The 21843-nt window shown below is 39.0% G+C and overlaps 1 protein-coding gene across 1 annotated transcript in view; it reads left to right on the plus strand.

Moving 5' to 3' along the window:
• Positions 1-21843, plus strand: part of klhl29 (kelch like family member 29) — a 308679-nt gene that overhangs the window by 182872 nt on the left and 103964 nt on the right. Inside the window, exons 4-5 of the mRNA XM_081378916.1 lie at positions 6243-6396; positions 15942-16466. Of these exons, the coding sequence (XP_081235042.1) occupies positions 6243-6396; positions 15942-16466 (679 nt within the window). The remainder of the gene's footprint in view (positions 1-6242; positions 6397-15941; positions 16467-21843) is intronic.

Genomic DNA, 21843 nt, shown 5'->3' on the forward strand with positions numbered 1-21843 from the left:
TGCAACAGAAAAATCCCAGGCCGCCGCTGACTACAAACGTTAAACTTCTTTGTGCTGAAGAGCATGAGTGCATTTATTTATTTATTCATTTATTTTTGGCTGCTTGGTTTTGCACAGGACACACACGCACACACACACACTATCCCAGGTTGTTTTCTGTTGAGTCAGGGAAGCCATCTGCCACACAGCGATAATGGCCCGCCAGGGACGCGGGGCCTGGTATAACCAGAGATGAATTAAAACGCTGAGAAGAGAATAGAGAATGCTCGGCTACGCTCAAGTCCTACCACGTTTTACAGTGTCTGTCATCTCCCACCCCCACTGATGTCAGCAGATGCCCGTATAAAGTCTGAAATGTGCATTTTATGCGTTGCTCACAGGACTGCGGGAAAATTTGATATGCAATATTATGTTTTGATACAATCGTGCTTCTAAAAATCCGAGCCGGAGAGGAAGATTTAACATTTCGTGACAGCTGGCCGTAGGAAATGCATAGGATTATTACAGAAGAAAATACCACGTCATAAATGATGCATTTTTACGAGGATTAGAAAACACTCGGGAGATGAGAAAGGCAAAAAAAAGGCAAGAGGCGGGAAAGAATTATTAGGCTTTATATGTGTCCACCAGCGTGTTGTGATCATGAAACATTGTAACTATTGGTCAACATGAGACATAAATCGATCCTGAGTCTGACCCATAAAGACATGCAAGACAATAACTGCATTGTTTAGTCTCAGGCCTTTTAGATCTTCCATATCTTCCATTTTCCTTTTTTTATATATATATATATATATATATATATATATATATATATATATATATATATATATATATATATATATATATATATATCTTCCTTTATTTTCTAGTTTGTCAGGTTTTGTGAACTAGGACAAAGTTGAGATAGGTGGGTTACAACAGTCTGGAGGGACAGAGAATCTAATAGGTTTATTTTCCTGGATCTCTCCATTGGGATTTTTTTGCAGAGTTTTGGTGGAAAGTAGACTTTGTTTGTGTTATTGCTTACATCTTTACAAGTTGACAACACTAATTAGGTTCAAATTTGTAAGTTAAGGATGTAGCTTTGCCATATCATGCTTTCAGGATGAGAAGAAATTAACTTTGGCACTATATGCCTTTTTGCGTGTACTCAACAACTTAAAGAATTTTTATTTTATTTTATTATTTTAATTAAAAAATAATATAGTTATTAATTACAATTTAGTTATTATTTTTTTATTTTATTAACTTCAGAAGTGGAAACTAGTAAATTAGGTGCTGTATTTAGGTAGTTAGTTAGTTAGTAATTAACCGTTATTATATTTTCTCTCACAACCATAATATCATCATCATGCATCTATTGAATTGCAGGCTACGACGCAAGTTAGTACAGAAGAATAAAACGTCATCAGCATGCGCTAGTGTTAAACAAACAGAGCAAGGTGAATCGCAATTTGGCAATTGTGGCTTTTATGTGCGTCAGAAAAAAAGAGGAGGAAGTGAAAGAGGAGAATATGGACACGGTCATGGCAAGGGAAAAGAGGCCAACTTATGCCAATTTTGCAAACGGAGCTTGAGGTAAGACGTTTTAAGTTTTAGCGCCATGCCGCGTTGATCAATACGTCATTTCATGTTGCATTTTTATTGGCTAGTCAGTAGAGGAGGTTGTAGCTGCAAACACATTGAGATGATCATGCTAAATTTGTGCAAATGATCGAAGGCTAATTGGTCGCATGAAAACGGCTGTCTTTGAGCCTCTCTCACTGTACGACGTAGGACCAGCGTTTAGGAGCCACGACCACAGAAATCTCCACCACTGTAAGACGAATGCACACTTTCTCTCGGTTTACGGACAGAAAGCTTCAGCACTTACCGTCTGGAGGTCGGCCCTTTGCATCTGCACTCACCAGTCATGATGAGAAGTTTCGTTTGTTGATGATGTCAACGTGTAGTGTAACCCCACAACAAATTGGCTTTGGGCCGAGGTGACAGAGATGCATGATGGGTAAATTGATGAAGTAAAGCGCAGGTCAGGGAGGATAATGGAACAGAGGAGAACTCGCAGGCCGGAGCAGAGGGTTGATGACGAGGTCTTTTCCATTAACTCAGGGGTGCGGAGCAGGGTGAGGTTAACTCGTCTCTCTGGAAGCCTCCTCGTTCACTCGTTCCTCGTACTTCTGCCTGCATCACACCGCTGCCCCATCACTCCGCCTGCCTGTTTGACACCGACTCTCAACTCAATAAAAGTTGAGCAAAGAAAAGCGAGCGAAGCAAAGTCTCCAAACTTCCTATGGTATTAAACTTAACTTGGGTCTAAATGTCATTCTCTTTTTTTTTTTTTTCTTGTTTATGTGACCGGCTTGTTTTTTTTTTTTTTTTTTTTTTTTTTGGGAACCTGCAAAAAATCCTCTTTCCACTCCTCCATACAATGTAATCAGCAATCGTTCAATCGTACTTAGCTGGCACTTTCTATGAACTCAGTACATGTGGCTGCCTTAAATGCTTTTTATTGCAGTGCAATTTGTGCTTTTTCATTGTTCACTGTATATAATGTTTAATAAAGTATTAACTCTGTTATCCAAGCATTAAAGGTGAAGATGCTTGGATAATTTTATGAGTGAGAGCTTAATTTGGAATAAATGTGGCACCCTGACATTTTATTTAGCTTTTTTCTGTGTACTCAGAAAAAAAAAACAATGTATCTTATTTTATTTTATTTATTTAATAATAAATAAATACATATGTGTGTGTGTGTGTGTGTGTGTGTGTGTGTATATATATATATATATTTATTTTTTATTGTCTAAGGACAATTCTGAATTGCTAGACAATAAATAAATCAGATAAATGAGGGGTTTAAACTGTATTCAGACCCAAATATTGTCAACGGTTGAAAAAAATAACAAGTCATACAGTAATAAATGTAAAATAAAATGATTCGTAATATTTAATTATGACCGCCGCTAGCGTAGCTAGCGAAAGCGGTCATATAGGGATTGTCAAAGTTTTTTTTTTTTTTTTTTCCCGTCACCTTACTGAATTTTTCGTCAACGATACCAGGGACACCGAAGCACCGGGGAACATGAATTTTGGTGGGCATGTAGCCCCACTAGACTTCTAAGGAAAAATTTCGTTTGGTCCCCGGGGGCCACTCCCCCCCCCGCGCTGGGCCCCCCCAAACCCAAAAAAATGCAGTTTTTCCTAAATAACTACCTGAACCGTGGCACCGAGGATGAAGAAATTTTTATGGTATGTTGGTCTACTAGACTTTTACGGAAAAATTTCATTTGGTCCCTGGGGGCCACTTCCCCCCCCGCGCTGGGGCCCCCGTAAATTTTTCGTCAACGATACCAGGGACACCGAAGCACCGGGGAACATGAAATTTGGTGGGCATGTAGCCCCACTAGACTTCTAAGGAAAAATTTCGTTTGGTCCCCGGGGGCCACTCCCCCCCCGCGCTGGGCCCCCCCAAACCCAAAAAAATGCAGTTTTTCCTAAATAACTACCTGAACCGTGGCACCGAGGATGAAGAAATTTTTATGGTATGTTGGTCTACTAGACTTTTACGGAAAAATTTCATTTGGTCCCTGGGGGCCACTTCCCCCCCCGCGCTGGGGCCCCCGTAAATTTTTCGTCAACGATACCAGGGACACCGAAGCACCGGGGAACATGAAATTTGGTGGGCATGTAGCCCCACTAGACTTCTAAGGAAAAATTTCGTTTGGTCCCCGGGGGCCACTCCCCCCCCGCGCTGGGCCCCCCCAAACCCAAAAAAATGCAGTTTTTCCTAAATAACTACCTGAACCGTGGCACCGAGGATGAAGAAATTTTTATGGTATGTTGGTCTACTAGACTTTTACGGAAAAATTTCATTTGGTCCCTGGGGGCCACTTCCCCCCCCGCGCTGGGGCCCCCGTAAATTTTTCGTCAACGATACCAGGGACACCGAAACACCGGGGAACATGAAATTTGGTGGGCATGTAGCCCCACTAGACTTCTAAGGAAAAATTTCGTTTGGTCCCCGGGGGCCACTCCCCCCCCGCGCTGGGCCCCCCCAAACCCAAAAAAATGCAGTTTTTCCTAAATAACTACCTGAACCGTGGCACCGAGGATGTTGAAATTTTTATGGTATGTTGGTCTATTAGACTTTTACGGAAAAATTTTGTTTGGTCCCCGAGGGCCACTTTCCCCCCCGCGCTGGGGCCCCCGTAAATTTTTCGTCAACGATACCAGGGACACCGAAACACCGGGGAACATGAAATTTGGTGGGCATGTAGCCCCACTACACTTCTACGGAAAAATTTCGTTTGGTCCCCGGGGGCCACTCCCCCCCCGCGCTGGGCCCCCCCAAACCCAAAAAAATGCAGTTTTTCCTAAATAACTACCTGAACCGTGGCACCGAGGATGAAGACATTTTTATGGTATGTTGGTCTACTAGACTTTTACGGAAAAATTTCGTTTGGTCCCCGGGGGCCACTTCCCCCCCTGCGCTGGGGCCCCCGTAAATTTTTCGTCAACGATACCAGGGACACCGAAACACCGGGGAACATGAAATTTGGTGGGCATGTAGCCCCACTAGACTTCTAAGGAAAAATTTCATTTGGTCCCCGGGGGCCACTATCCACCCCCCCCACCCGCGCTGGGGCCCCCCAAAACCCAAAAATACAGTTTTTCCTAAATAACTACCTGAACCGTGGCACTGAGGATGAAGAAATTTTTATGGTATGTTGCTCTTAAGGGCCCACATCAACCTAGCCCATAATCACTCATTTGTGATTTGCGCCCCTCCCATAAAAAATTAAAATGCAATATTATTCTGCTTTAATCGCCCCTATCTTCAGTGGAGATGTTCAGAACTGCACCATATTTCATGTGTATGATTAACTTGACATCCTCTGGGGGTATCCTCTGCTAAGTTTCGTAGAATTTCATCCATGGGGGGGTATAAAATAAATTCATTTATGTGCACATTTAGTGACTGTACACTCATCGGCCTGTAGATGGTGCTGTTGAGCGAAGGGTTGCTGGTTTAGGATGATACTGTCACACACACACATGCAGGAATACAAACAAACACAAGCATGCACACACACTGACATCCACACGCACAGACACACACCCATACACACACATACAAATCCACATGCACAGACACACACACACACAAACACACACGCGCACACATGTACGCACACATACATACACGCACAGACACACACATACAAAGACACACACATACACAAACACACACACATACACACACACACACACACACACACACACACACACAGACAGACATGCACATACTACTACTTTTTTTAGGTATATACATAAACATGCAATACAGCCAAATTACTCAACGTCATTTATTTTTGTGGAAAGCCAGTGCAGGCCTGAGCGGCGGTCATATTTTGTACCGCGATGCGGTACATCTAGTTAAACTTCCTGTGGTTGATCCAAATATAAAAACATTCCTTGGATTACAGAGTTTGATAAAGCCATTTATTCTTTCCAATGTTTTTTTTTTGTGTGTGTGTGTTAAAATCTCATTTTATGGTATACTGTAAATGGAGGAATTTTAATGAAGGCATTTAGTAACTGTCTCCTCGACACTTCTAGTTTTCTTGCGCTAAATAATTAATTACCAATCCTAGTCTGACATGAGTACTTCTAAGAACTTGGGAAATACTGATTATAAGAGCCAGACTCCCTCACAATGTGTAATTAGAGCCTCATAATTTCAGCCATGCAGAAAACGCAGAGGGAAACGTGAAAACCAAACGCTACAGCGGAAACCTGACATAAACACACACAACTGTCATTTACATATTTTAATTACAGTTATTCAAATTTATATTAGGGTAGAATATTATTTCTTTTTCGTGAATAGAACGTAATCAGAATCTATAAATGGCATAAAGTGAAATTTGACTCAACAAAATGAGTTTTATAGGGACCCACTTAATCCAGGGTGTATGGACCCGTTTTGAAGCTACAGTGATTGGCTCTGCAGGTTTATTATTTTATTTTTTCATTCATGTAGTATTTTCTCTTTGTTTTGTTGTGTTGTTTAAGGTGGTTTCACACTTTATTTTTTTATTCATCTGTTCATTGTGTGCGCACCAATGGAAAAGTACCACTAGACAACACTAAATGCTTTACTAGCATCATGCTGTCTTGATAAAAGTTGTTTTGTGTCATAAAGTCTGATCTCCATCATATGTTTTCTCTCTTTGCAGGCGGCAGGTCTTTCTCCTGGTGAGACGCAGACTCCGAGTCTTCTGTTGGCTCCTGGAGTGAGATGGGGCCAGACCCCCATCAACCAGTCCACCCCGTGGGAGACCGACGAGCCCCCCATCAAGCAGCACAGAGACGGTGACACCACAGGTGTGTGTACCTCTGTGTTCTTCTGTTCCTACAGATGACAACAACACACAGGAAACAGTCTGTTTGCTTTGGATGAGTTGCTTATGTTGTGGTGTTCCTCGTTTGAAAGTCATTTAGGATAAAACTGCTGCTAAGTAAATAAATTAGTAAGAAAGTGTAAAAATTACTGCTTGTTTGATTATTTTTAAATTTGGTTAATGGCCAAAATCTAAAAATAAAACAAACAAACAAGACACATTTTTTTATTTGATCTTTTCCATGCTTAATTAAAAAAAATAATGAATAAAATCTACACAGCCATGTATAAATACATACATACATACAATATAAATGTAAAGAAAAATAAAATAAATAAATTGATAATATTGCGGAAAAAAAAATTCTGTGACAGTACAGCTAAAATGTTAGCAGCCATTACTCATGACTTCAGTGTTACACGATCCAAATCATTATTATATATTATTTATATTTATCATAATTATTGTCAATGTTGAAAACAGTTGTGCTGCCTTTTTTGTGGAAACTGTACATTTCCAGGATTCTATATATAGAACATTCTAGATTTATAATGTGTATTTTATACATTTACTTATGAACCCAAACGACTTACAAATTAGGTACGTCACAATCATGTTTCTCTTTGTTAATTGCTTGTGGAAGGGGTGTGTCTTCAGATGGAATATTAACACAGCTGGAATGCGCTGTTGACCAATCAGCATCCAGAACGGCTCTCAGTTTCATCAAATTACCATGCTGACCTGCACCTAGATGTGAGGTGGGCTCACATGGGCTCATGCGTCTTGAGATTCTTTATGCTGTAGCATGGGGAAATACTCAAGAGCATCAAACACAGAATATTGAGCCGATAATGAAGGGTCGACCAAAGTAATGCACGCTACGCGGACATTTCTTCGCGTCAAATCTGAATTAAGGTGGTAATGAAGACAGTCTGTTGACCTGACTACCCTTTCATGAGTGATTATACGTGGGAAATTGGACATCACTGTTGAGGAGGGCAGTTGTGTGTGTTTTCTGAAACCCCCCGGGGCCTCCACAGGGCCCCCCGCTGTGTCGTTTAAGTAGGAACCGAAGTCTCACAGAGGGAGGGATTGTTAGCATTGTGGTGAGCTCTACAGGGTCCCGCTTCCGGCACCTTCCCCGAAACACAAAGTGAGATGTCACTCAACTTCTTCCCATTCGACAGCGCTCGGTGTAATATGACATATCTGGAGCCGAGATCAGCGTCCCATTAGCTCAGAGACAAAAAAGCATCAGGAAATCTCGTAACGACTCTGCAGGCGTTCATTAATCATGACGGTTAGCAGCGCACGGTGAGCAAGTCATTTCAGAAAAAAACGAACTTTTCCCAAAAGTTTCACAAAGACTTGGCTTTTGCATGATGTCGATGTGCGCTTTAATTTAAATCCATCAAAAGAGAACCTTGTAAGAATTAGTGGTTGATTTAACTTAGGGAAAAAACCGAGATCTAGACTCTTCTGCGAGGACAAAAGCACTCTTATGAAACAACTATTTTATCCCCATGAACATTGTAATTATATGAGCAATCAACACTAGGATCCATACTGCTAATTTCATTAGCTTTTCAGCGCCGAAGCTAGGGCTATAATTGAGTTTCATTCTTATTTATTTATTTCTTTAATAATCTAATGATAGATTTTTCATCAAAAGACTTGATTGCAGTGCACAAATCTGCAGAAAATGCTTAAATGGTCTGTGAATGACTTTTTTTTGGTTAATAGCACTTTTGTGTCTAATAGACTAGGAAATATTGGACTTTCTTTTGTTAGCGTGTCCACGGTGGTTGAAATTGAGCGCAGCTATCCTTTAGTTTGTTCTGAATTATGCACGCACCTCATTTCAGGCTGCAGCGAATCTATTCCCGCTAGTATATTCCTGTCTCTTCAGACTATAGTGCGGTGAAGGCCAATGTCATGATTAATGTTTTTTAATCTTTTCCCCGCCTGGTGTATTTTGTGTTATGGACCATCATTGTCGAGGAGCTATTTTTGCAGCCGAGGAGGAAGTGCGCTGGTCCACAAAGAGCACATATTCATGAGATAAATCTGCCATGTTGCATCGTGAGTAAGCTGTCTGGTAAACAGTAGAAATATGGTTTCGATCCCATGACCTCATGCTTAAAATACTTAAAAAATTGAAGACTTAAAGGGGTAGTTCACCTAAGAATCGTTTACTCATCCGTTCCAAACACATTTGACTTTCTTTCTTTGGTGGAACACGAAAGAAGATGTTTTGAAACATTGTTTTTTGTTCATGGGGTCCAGTTTTGTTTGGACCCCAATGTTCTTCAGAATATCTTCTGATTTGCACAAGAAAGTCATACGTGTTTGGAATGCACTGTTGAGTGCACTAACGACAAGGTGAGTCATTATTACTCACCTTGTCGTTCCAAACCTATAAGACTTTCGTTCATCTTCGGAACACAAATGAAGATATTTTTGATGAAATCTGAGAGTTTTCCAAGATGGCGGTGTGAGTAAGACGGCAGATACCTCTCTCCACTTAAAACATCACTCACCTAAACTTTATATACTTACTGATTGCACTCTAACCAAAATTGGGAATTGAATAAAGGTATTTTGCAAAAATGCCTAAACCATCAAAACAACTGCCCAAAGATCGCGACGTTTTAGAAGACTATAGTGCTACCAGCCGGCTAGGTAGCACTGGCGTAGGTGCTAAAGCTAACGCTAGCCCTGAAGGATCTCCTCTTTTGATGTCAGAGGCTCTGCTAAAGAGTATTTCTGCGGCGGTTGCAGAGGAGGGTCAGCGTATCCTACGGTCTGTAAACGAGTCGCTTGGGAAACTTGAGATCAAAGTGGACAACATGTTGAAGCGCATTGATGATGTTGCGGCTACGACAGCGGCACTTGTTGCATACCAAACTGAGGCTGAAACGCGTATCTCCCAGCTGGAGGATGACATCGCTCCGATAAAAGATCGACTGGAAGCGCTGGAGAAAGTGAACAAGGATCTGAAAGACAAAGTATCTGAACTGGAATGTCGGCATAGACGGAAGAATATCAGGCTGTTAAATCTGAAGGAGTCTACTGAAGGGAGTGACCCGCTCGCGTTTTTCGAGGCGTTTATTCCCAAACTCCTGCAGTTACCTGTCCAGTATATACCTATTGACCGTGCCCATCGGGGCTTTGGAGTACCTAAAGAGGATCGCCCGCGTGCTGTGGTCATCAAACTCCAACACTCCAGAGACGTCTTGAAGATAACGGCAGCAGTGAAACGCCTTGGGAATATCCAGTATGAGGGTCGGCCGCTGCGTATTGTCCCAGATGTACCTCCAGACGTTCGGGTTGCAAGACGTGCGTTCAACACGGTATGCGCCGAACTTATTAGAAGGAACATACGCTTCAGGATGGCTTATCCAGCTACCCTGTTTTTTAAGGCAAACGAAGCGCAGAAGTCATTCAAGGACCCAAACAAGGCCGAAGCTTTTCTTTCAACCCTCACTTGATTGGTAAAGTAGCCTCTACTTTATTAACGTGACTATCGTGCTTTATTGCCCCATCAAAGTTCATTACGGACAATTATGCGTGAATGGGGTACAGTGGGTGATATACAATATGCTACATTCTAAATGGAGAGTTGGTAACTGAACCTTGTGAATGCTTGGATGGATGTCCAACTTTTTTACTGTTTTTTTTTATTTTTTTTTTTTTTTATTTTTTCTTATACACTGGGTGCCTCAATAAAAAAGAAGAGTATGGTTCTAGGTTTTTTGTATGCAATGTATTTCTGCAACCAAAATTATAATTTTAGTATAAAACAATCGGAGTGATAGATAGAAATTGTAGTACTGAATATGAGAAATTTGAACATTACTTTTGCTCCTCTACCAATATAAGCTGTGATTATTACAACCCTGAAGATCTGAAACAAAATAATGACTTTTCCTTTTCTTTAATGCATTTAAATATTAGAAGTCTTAGTAAGCATTATGACGACCTCGTTGCATTTATTGCTAGCACAGGAAAATGTTTTGATATCATTGGTTGTAGTGAAACTTGGATGAGTGAGCAAACCCTTTCAGATATTTATAAAATAGATGGATACTCATTGTATTGTATTAATAGGGAGGGTAGAATTGGAGGAGGGGTATGCTTATATGTAAATTCTCATTACTCTGTTAAGGAGCGTCATGACTTGACATTTGATGATGGCTACACTGATTCATTATTCCTAGAAGTGAAAATGGCGAGTGGTGCATGTATCATTGTTGGAGTGGTTTACCGACCACCAAACTCTAACTATGAAACTTTTAGAAACCACTTTGATAATCTCCTTTTCAGTATAAATCGGATGAACAAAAACTGTATTATTATGGGTGATTTTAATATTGACATTTCTAAAGAAGATATCAAGGGAATTGATTTTTTAAATACTCTTCACTCCTTATCATTCTATCCTACTATTGATAAACACACACGTGTTACAGAGAGAAGTATGTCTACAATTGACAATATTATAACAAATTTACAAAATACTGGTTGTAAATCGGGTGTAATATTTTCTGACATCTCTGATCATTACCCTGTAGTGTTCTTTACAAACTGGATAAAAAGAGTATCCGATCCATGTACTAATAGGAAGGTAAAAGTTCTTAATAATAAAACACTTGCAAATCTAATTCAACACCTCCAAAGTAAAAGCTGGGATGAAATTTATAATGCCATAGACCCCAATCTGGCTTATAATTTCTTAATTGATGGAATAACCGACGCTATTAATGTGACTATTCCTGAAAAGATAATCAAACATAAAAAGGAAACTCATCCATGGATCACCAAAGGAATCCTAAAGTCTATCCAAAAGAAGGATAAACTTTATAAAAAATACAGGAAGAATCCGAATAACAATAACAAAACCTTATATACGCGATATAAAAATAAATTAACTAGCTTAATACGAGACAGCAAAGCGAGTTATTTCACTGATCGTCTCAAAACTGCCTCGGGGGATCAGAAGAAATCCTGGAAGGTGTTGAATGAGATACTTGGCCGCAGTAATATATCCACAGTTATCCCTGATACCGTTGTGCCAACCCAATCTAATAATTATACAACACAAGATTCACTACCAGAATTATTTAATAGATATTTTGCCTCTGTTGGAAAGAATTTGTCTCAACAATTTGGTCCACCTGGGGGTGCCGATTATAAAACATTTTTGAGGAATAATTATCCCAGTTCTTGCTATTTTAGACCTAGCTGTAAACTGGAAGTTACTAACATTATTAATAAACTTAAATGCTCTCACACAGCTGGTGCTGATGGTATCTGTAGCATGATCCTCAAAACCATAGTGAATGAAATAGCTGAGCCACTCGCTTTTACTATTAATTTATCATTACAGCACGGCATAGTTCCTAAACAAACTAAGGTGGCAAAGATAATACCAGTATACAAATCTGGGGACAAAAGTGATTTTCAGAACTATAGACCCATATCAATCCTGCCAACGTTGTCTAAAGTATTAGAAAGGGTGGTGTATTCACGACTTGTAGACTACTTAAATAAACATAACATACTAGAATCTTCACAATATGGCTTTAGGAAGAATAGCAGCACAAGTATGGCCATTTTAGATCTTGTAGAGAAAATAACTGATGCTTTTGAAAGGAAAGAGGCTGGTATTGGGATCTTTCTCGACCTTTCAAAAGCATTTGACACAATTGATTTTCAAATTTTACTCGGAAAACTGTCGCACTACGGGGTCAGGGGTGTGGCTCTCCAGTGGTTCAGGGACTATGTCTATGGAAGACGGCAATATGTAAACTTAAATGGTATTGACTCTGGATTGCAAAATATAGTACTCGGGGTTCCCCAGGGATCCATTCTGGGGCCTCTCTTATTCATTGTTTACATTAATGATTTTGTACATTGTTCCAGTGATGTTTATAAAATACTCTTCGCTGATGACACAAATCTATTTGTATCCCACAAAGACTTGACTCATCTTGAAAAACTCTTAAATGATAGACTAGCAGATATAGACACCTGGTTTAAATGTAACAAACTATCACTAAATATTAGTAAAACCTTTTATATTGTTTTTCGACCAAGTAGTCATATGTACAGTGACTGTGATATTAATTTAAATATAGATGGTAGAGCTATTCAAAGAGTGGATACAATTAAATTTCTTGGAATACATATAGATCAGTTTATAAACTTTAAGGAACATATTAATGAGCTAGTTAAAAAACTATCTAAAATTGTGGGCTTGTTTTTTAAAGTGAGACACGTGCTCCCATTAGACGTGCTCTTGTCTTTGTACAGGACTCTGTTTGAGCCTCATTTGTCTTACTGTAATATTATTTGGAATAATACTTACCCTACTTATACTGAGAAACTCTTGATATTACAAAAGAAAGCTATAAGAGCTATTACATGGTCCACACGTAACTCTCACACAAATGCTCTCTTCCATAGACACGGCCTACTAAAGCTTCCTGAAAGTAACTTTTATCATAATGCATGTACAATGTACAATGTTGTCAACCGGTTAAATATTCGATTTTGTGAGCTCATTCCACTTTACACACCTTCTCACACATACCATACTAGACAAAAGCTGGTCTTAAAAGGTAAATGTAGGAACCGAACAAGTGCTAGGTTTACTTTATGTTACCATGGTCCACATTTATGGAATGAGCTGGATACTAATTTAAAACAGTCTGCTTCATTATCTATATTTAAAAAGAAATTAAAGCAACAACTACTGGAGAGATATAAACCCGAGGGATTTGCGGCTAGAGCTAACCCCCTTTCTCTTGGTACATGGATCAATTCAAATTGAGGTACAAACGTACAGTGACTGTCTTTCTTCTTCTTCTTTTTTCTTTCCTTTTTTTTTTTTTCTTTCTTTTTTTCCCTCTTTTTTCTGCTTGAGGTAATTGTATTCTAAACATCCATAATCTAAAGAATGGTTGTCCTGGCATTTAAACTTAAGTAAAGGACCAGTTACTTAATCTTTGACAGGTGGGTGGGGTGGTATTGGTGGTGGGATGGACCCCTATTTATAAGCTATTGCTTTTTGGGAGTTCATTTTTTTCACAATAGAACACAATTGTTTTTCAGGAACAGCTGTTGGCCAAGCTACTAGCTGCAGTTGAAATGTAATATGTTTTGTACTGTAAAATGTACACTTCTTCGGAAATGTAGCTGTGTAACTGAATAACTACCTCAATTGCTTGACACCATTGAAAGGATATGGATTGAAATGGTAGTGATGTCACCGAGTGATGAAATGGTAGTGATGTCACCGAGCAGGGGTGCAGTTAAGGATTTCCTTTGCCCATTCTCTAGTGTTTTTTCGATGTTAGATCTTGTACAACAGTATCCAGCTTGAGCGAGCATGCTGCATCATAATTATTTGTAACTTAAGTTATTTGTATTGTGATGACTGATATATTATCATATTTTGTGTGGGTAAAGTGTGTAGTCCTTGACTGCAGGAAAAGTAATATATTTTGTAACTTGTTAATCTGTGATTGCTACCCCCAACAACTGTTCTGATGAAGCAACAAATGCAAAGTGTAAATTGTGGAAAATAAACTAAAACTAACTAACTAACTAAGTTTTCTGTCCCTCCATTTACAGCTATGCAACTACCACTTTGACACTTCAAAAAGTTCATAAAGAGATCGTAAAACTAATCCATATTAGTTGAGTGTCTTAGTCCACATTTTCTGAAGAGATTCGATCGCTTTATTTGATGAACAGATTTAATTTAGCCTTTTATGCACATATTGGTGAACTATCCCTTTAATATGTGATGTATTACTCTGATATCTTTTTTCAGCATGATGATTGGGATGATAATGAATCATATTATCTGTTATACGCTGTAAACATTTTTTTTTAAATTGGAAGTATGTTTTACATACTAGACAGTCAGTCTTTCTACTCCAAAATTTCACATTTAATTCAATGTGTTACTTGCCATTTAATTTGTAATTTAGTTCAAATGATTAGCAATTTCTGAGTGAAAATAGTTTCTATGCCATATTTTTATTCAGTGTACTGAAAATAAACTTTCTATGTCGTTGTATTTAAAAATGGGTTAGGATGATTAGAGGTTTGGCAGGTTAGAAGAAGTGCTGGATCGTCAATGAAAGGGACAGTGAGCCATAAGTACACCACAATACAACTTTTCATGATCTTTAAACAATTTTAAGTAAATTCACTGAAAAACATTAGTGTCGGTTTTACTTTAAAAAAAAGCACTCAGAAATTGATAAAATTCATAAATAAATACAAAGAAACAACAAGTATCATTTAAATATTAAAGTAGAAAGACCGATAATTAAAAAAAATATATATTTCAGTGTACACCAATGTCAAACCCATGTAATTTCTAGTCCAGTATTAGGACACTAATCCATTGATTTCAATGCGTCTGGTGCGGCAAAGGAAAAACACGAGGGTTTGTGAAAATTTTGTCTTTTGATACACTCACGTAAACATCCATCAACCAGTGTGAAGCTCAGACAGGTCCAGGTTTTCAGAAATCCAATTCTCTGTATTCCCACTTGATTCCTTTTAGACTGACCCAGCTCTTCCCACTCTCTCAAAACAGATTTTACACCTTCCTTTAAATCAAACGCCCCATCAGAGGTTTCTCTAGTGTGTAAGCACCCTTGGGATCTGCTATCATAACTCTGTCTGTCTCTGAAATTACAGTGATACTGTGGAGATGAATATAAACAGTAAGAGCAAGTAAGTTTTTGCTTCTTGCGTACACTCATCTGTCGTAACCTTGCTGCATTACTGCATTGATGAATGACTCTGATTTGACCCTCAAGAGATGAATAATGCATAAAGAAATACATATTTCCCAGTGAATGCCCCTTCACAGTGGAAAATGGAGTTGTTATGACGAAATCCCACACCCAGAACCAAACACTAGTTCTGGTTACACTGAAACATCTATCAAAGCTGCATTTTCAGCATCATTACTCCAGTCTTCAGTGTCACGTGATCCTTCAGAAATCATTCTAATATGATGATTTGCTGCTCAAGAAACATTTACTATTATTATCAATGATGAAAACAGTTTGGCAGCTTAATATTTTTGTGGACCATTCAATAGGACATGCAGGCTATTGAATAATGTAAACAAAAGCCAAATATATCTCGCAATCCCTAGCCTCTCCCCCATTGAATATCACTTGAATTTCACTTGAAAATTTGCCTCCTAACAGAGGTAATTTGAAAAGCAATTCACATAGACGTTAAATTAATCTCCTCCAAATAACATCCAAAAGTTATGGTTTTGGTTATTTTTCATTTTAGCGGACACTTTCTTAAAATTAGCTATAGGATAGAAGCAGACTTTCCCGATGCACAAAGATGACGGTTCATTTATCACCTTGTGATTCCATATAATAATAAAAAATGAGTAGCACATGGTTTTCCACCAAATAAAGTGTGTTGCTGAACGACAAATGGGACGTTGGCTGTCCTTGACTTGATTCTTCTGTTCTTGTTCCGCAGGGCCCCCATGGGTGCCTCCAGTGGTCTCGGTCAGTCAGGCCAGCCTGATGGCTCATTCGTACGGGATGCCACAGCCGCCCGTCTACAGCCAAGGAGTGTCCGTCCAGTCTCCCATCATCGGCGTGACCCCATCCATCCAATCGCCCATCCCCCCACACCATCCGCTCATGACCGCACACTTCCAACTTCCTCCCCTCTCTTCCCAACCGCCAGGCAGCCTGGTCCTCAACATACAGAACCAGTCCCCCTACGCCACCAGCCAACCGCCAATCACCCCGTCGCCCCTGACGACGGCCGGCCAGGTGGTCCACCCTGCCCCTCAGAGTGTGATGGGAAACGGTCACATGACGCACCCGCTAATACAGCCTCCGACTTTGCCTTCCGCCGCACTGCCGCTAACGAACGGGCAAGCGACGACTCAGCCAACGCCGGCCTCTGTGAATCAAGAAAGTCAGAACGGGCTTCAGATGCTCCGTACGGTCGGAATGGGGAAGTACGAGTTCACAGACCCAAGTCATCCGAAAGGTAAGCGCTTCCCTTAGCTTGTGCATTTGCAACTAATGAACGTGCCCGAGGATGTCTTGAAATATCTTTTCCAGGGAATTGCATTTGATATCGGCAAGGAAATTGACCACAAACATGTCAGCGAGACCTTGTTAAAAACTCTTGAGTAACAGCCCACGGTATGAAAGCATCTCCAAGGTCGCGGATTCAGTCCTGAAACAACTGTCACATAATCAGGGCCTCTTCCTTGCAAACTTTTATGCCGGTTCCTAAGAGTCTCCTGCTGTGAATTCTTGACGGTTTTCAAGGCTGTAAATCGTTGTTTGTACAAGATAACCTTGGACGAGACTCTGTCAGTCAAGAAACAGATGTTGTGTATTCCCTGAGCAATTTTCACATTTAATGAAGCTTTTAATCTAGGTTTAGATTGGCTTTCGAAGCTCATTTGATTTTTTTTATGAGCTCTATAAAATGAGTGCAATTTACTTTCCACATCGATGCAACTTGCAATTGTCTCTTAAGATGCAAAAGAGCCAATTACATTAGACTTTGCATGCATTTTTGAAATGTAACTGCTCAAAGAACAGTTAAAGCAGTGGCATTGAAGCAGGTTTAGCTCTCCTGTCGTGAGCACTATAGCAGACTAATGTGCCATGTGAAAGGCACCGCTTACATAACACTGCAATCCAGTTGCTTTATGTCTCTGTAAATTAAGTCTTGTTTGTATCAGTCTTAGCAAATGTTTTCTTTTTATATTTTTCCATGCTGAGAAAACAACAACAACTTAAACTGGTGTAACATAACTTGGTGGTCTAAGCTGGTTTGAGTTGTTCTAGCTGGTCTCTGAGTCTGACCAACCCAACAAAACTGCCCAAAACCAGCTTAAACCATCAGACTAGACCAACCAAACAAGTTTAATGTCCAGCTTAGACCAGCAAGTCAGGTTTAAGCTATTTTTATCAGCAGGGTTTTCAGTGTACTCTACTGATGCAGTCATATATTGATATATTTGATTGGAATTTTTGCTTTATCGCATTACATTGATACTTTAGGTTCTTGTATAAATATTTTTTTTTTGTTTGCTCTTTCATATAATTTCCTATAGTTCAGTCTATGAAGAAGTTGGTTATCTAATGTTTCTCCATGTGGTCAGAGACTAAAACTAAAGATTTATTTTCTCTTGCTTATTTGCTGCAGTTTCAATTGCGATCCAGTTGTTTTGTTATGAATTGCAATGGATTGAAAAGTAACGTACTGTACCGTTCAGTTTCGATAAATTCTGTTCACTTTCTTAATTAGCTAGAAACATTCTGGTTCTCTTGACTTTGATGGTCGACTCGGCTGACGTTTCAACTTGTTGACCAAATTAGAACATCGGTTGACTTTAATTCTAAGATCTGGTTGACGGAGAACTTGGGTTCCCTGCCGCTTTCAGCTCTGTTTCCTGCTGCTACATCCTTTCAAAGAAGCGCAGATCCTTCATGGGTCAGCACACACCAGAAGCAGCATGAAGAGTCTGAGTTTTCTCTCTTAATAAAGCTGCGTTCTGCTTAAGTGCAGTGGGCAAGGTTAGGAGCAGTGGCAGCGTGACCGTCTGGCCTCACTCTGTGCTACCATAGATTTGGAGGGCCATTCTCTGTGCTTCTGGCTGTTATTAAATGGAACATGTTCCCATCAAATAGCTCTGAGTGTGGAATGCTTTCTAAGAAACCTCTCTTCCACACAATGGTTGGTTCATTTGACCAATTTGGCTTCATTTGGCAGTCGTCCAGTTGGGAAACTGTCTCAGCCTCAATCCGTTCATTATCATGCATACTGAAAACAAAATGGCAATAGCTCACAGAAGATGAACAGTTTCAATTTGATTGGCTGGCTTTACACTTGAGATGCACCGATCGACATAAAGCCGCCTCTCTTACTGCGCTTAAACGGGGAAAATTCACAAAGTATTCAGTTAAACACATTTGGAACTCATTTAGTTGAGAAAGATAACACATGTTGTGTAACAGTTATTGGATCCGTACATAAGCTCTTAAAGTGACAGCATCCTAATATTCCTGCTGCTCTCTGTCATGTTAATCAAAGAACAAAAGACAAAGAAAATCACTCTGCTCTTGACTGAATAACTTTTGTAACTTTTGTAATTGTACGCATTAATCTGTATTTCATTTTTTCAATAAAGACTATCCAGTGTTATTTTACATTTTGATTACTTTGATTTCTGTAGTATTTTTTACCCAAGTGCTAATCTACTGTTAGACCCACCTGAAAAACTTCTCTCTTTATTCTATTGCATTTATTTGTGCTGTTTTTTTTTTTTTTTGCAATTTGTTTATCTGTTCTTATTTTATTACTGACATTTTACTTGTGGTTTTTTTTATGATAAAATTTTGCATTGAAGAAAATTTGATTTTTGTTTGTAAATGCTGTCAATCATAGGTCTTAGTAAGTAAATCGGAATCTGCAAAAATCGGTATCGGCAGGTCATACAATCGGCCAAGAAAATCGCAATCGGTGCATCTCTCAGGAGTCAAAGTGTGCACCAGTACACCTGAAAAATTTCCCAAATTGTGTCTGGTTAGTGGCATTAAATTTAGGCAGTTATGCCTGTAAAATAATATGTACTTATTGAATTTAGACAGACAGAAATTCTGATTACATCATTACAGTATTTTGATCATGATATTCTGTTCACTGATGCTTTTTGAAATATTTCAATGACGGAAAATGAATCAAATTGGCTTGAGTTAAGGAATCAACGGCCAAAGGAATTTTGTTTCTATCCCTTACGGTTCAAAAGTTATTAGCATGAAGACGATTGCAAATTTGTAGCACTAGAGTGATCGAGATAGAGACTCCAAAATTGCTCTGGTTAATATTCAGACTATCCTCTATCTGAGTGCCAAATTTCACAAATTTGTATGTGCTGCAATAGACTTCAAGAGCGGAAGAAGTATAAGAAGAACACCCAGAAAAAAAAAAAAAAGTCTGTTCTTGAAAGATTTTGGTTGCAAAATGTTTAGTGGTTTACAGCATTAACTTAGATTAACCTTTTGTCCAAAGTGATTTCAGTTTAGTAGAACATAAGCTTACACATAAAAGTTGCTCAGTGATATTAAAGGAAAGGCTCTGCGGTTTACAAATCCATTGACAAATGAGTGTTGCTGCATTTTATCATTACTTCACATCCATTTAATCTATGGCACAAAAATAAAATCCATATTAAAGTCTGGCAGAGAATGACTCATTAGTGTAACAGTATGCACTTCTATCCTCTATGTGCCCGTTTTCATAAAATCAGATTTCTAGTTCATATCGAATCTCTCATTTCATCTAAAAGGTGATCACACATCTCTGACCATGAATGGATCTGTTTCTAGTTTGTCATCTGCTTTTGATTGAAAGATCAGATTGCAGTCATTGTATCTTGATCAGTGGAATCTTTAACATATTCTTTTTCAAAAGAAAAACGTAAAAAAGTTGAAGACATTTAAGGCTGCCCAGGGGTTGTTTCACTGCCATTGAGCTGATTTATATTGTTCTGAGTGTCTTTTCAGCATAAATATACGGCTTTGAGAAATGGGGGAAGTGTACTCTTTGCCAGTGACGTGATGTTTAAGACCGACAGCTGTTTTTGGGAAAGATGCCAGTGGCGCTGCTATGTCGCACTCAGAAGGGAAGACACGCTTCAAAATATATTGTTTCTCAATGAGCAGCTGCCTAAAAACACTACATTTTGCAACAGAACAAGACAGATTGAAGACTGAGCCCATATTTTTAGACTTGCAAGTAGGGCTGGGTGATATATATTGAATATTTGTGATAATATCACAATCATTTTGACGCTGATGTAAAATTTGAAAATATCATGAATGTCAAATATTTCAAAATTCTTTCCCAAAGAACGTCCAATATAACGTCCAATATTAATATCAACAATGTGAGCTATCATCACTAGTCTCGACCTCTTCATCTCCCCAAAAATCTGGTAGGCCTGTCGACCCTAAACAAATAAAGCTGGTCAACTCATTCTCTTGCGGTGTGCCATATGCGAGAAATAGTAAAAAGTGGGAAGAAATTACATCGGCGGTCACATTTCACATAGCCTAAGATTTCCCAGTAAACAATTACCGTCTTTTATCGTTGAAAAATGGTTGAAAATAAGTCGGTCCGCCTTGGACTGGTTTTCGACGTGATTTCAACCAAGTAGTTTCGGTTGGACTGTTTGACTACGTCTTTTCAACTGATCATCTAAGATACCACATTTTCAACTGATAATCTAAGACAGGATAAGTCTGTTATACATGCTAAAATAACGGAGAAAAACAAACTACCAAACCATGTTCATTATTATCTCAAATAAATTTAAAGAGTTTTACATTTTCCATCAAGACGTTGAAGATCGACCTGTTTTCAATGTTGAAAAGTCATAATTAGACGTTGAAGATTTACGTCTATTCAACGTCTAATAGACGACTTTTTGCTAGCTGGGATGATACCTGTCAATACCGTGGAAAAACCTGGCTTCAAACGGCTGCTAAAGACAATCGACCCCCGATACGATTTTCCTTGCTGTAAATACTTTGCCAAGGACGCGCTCCCGAAATTGTATTTTAAAGTTCGCGAACAGCTGTCACAGAAGTTTTCTCAGATAATGCACTTCACGATCACTTCCGATCTATAGACAAGCCGAACCTGCGAACCCTACATCAGTCTTACCAAACATTTAATTGATGTCTGGGAGCTGAAATCCGCTTGTCTGCAAACCAGTTACTTTCCAAATGAACAAACCGGGGAGATCTTCGCAGAACGCACTCTCTCTACTCGTTTTGCACTACTTCAGTTACATTTACGTGTTCATTTAAAGCTCCACTATGTGATTTTTTTGACCACAAGAGGGCGCAGTTTCCAACAATAACAAAGGCGAAGCTTGATGACGCTATGAAGGAGATGACGATGGGAGATGTCGTTTTTAATGCGTTTTCACCATCTAGCGATGTATATAAATGGAATTAATGAATCATGATCACGGATGAGGTCATTTATTCGTTTTTGTATTACCTGTATGTCTGATCGTATTATTTTATGTCATCATAATTAATGAACTGCAAGGAACGTGAAATGTTATGCTATATTATCCCGTTACAACATACAGCTATTTGTCAAATGATTTGTTTGGTTTATGTTGTGCAGTTTTACGTTTTTATGGTTAATGCCGTGTTGTTTAACGTGTTCAAACCAATATCTAAAAGTAAATTTGAACGCAACATTTGCAAGTAATGACTAAATATATATTTTTAACAACATATCCGATTGTATTTAATTGTACTGCCATAATCTCGGTCACCACACGTGATAAAAAGCCTTACCAAAGTACAAAGAGCAATATAACTTTGTT

The sequence above is a fragment of the Scardinius erythrophthalmus genome, assembly GCF_964197995.2.
Source record: "Scardinius erythrophthalmus genome assembly, chromosome: 11".
Classification (NCBI taxonomy): Eukaryota; Metazoa; Chordata; class Actinopteri; order Cypriniformes; family Leuciscidae; genus Scardinius; species Scardinius erythrophthalmus.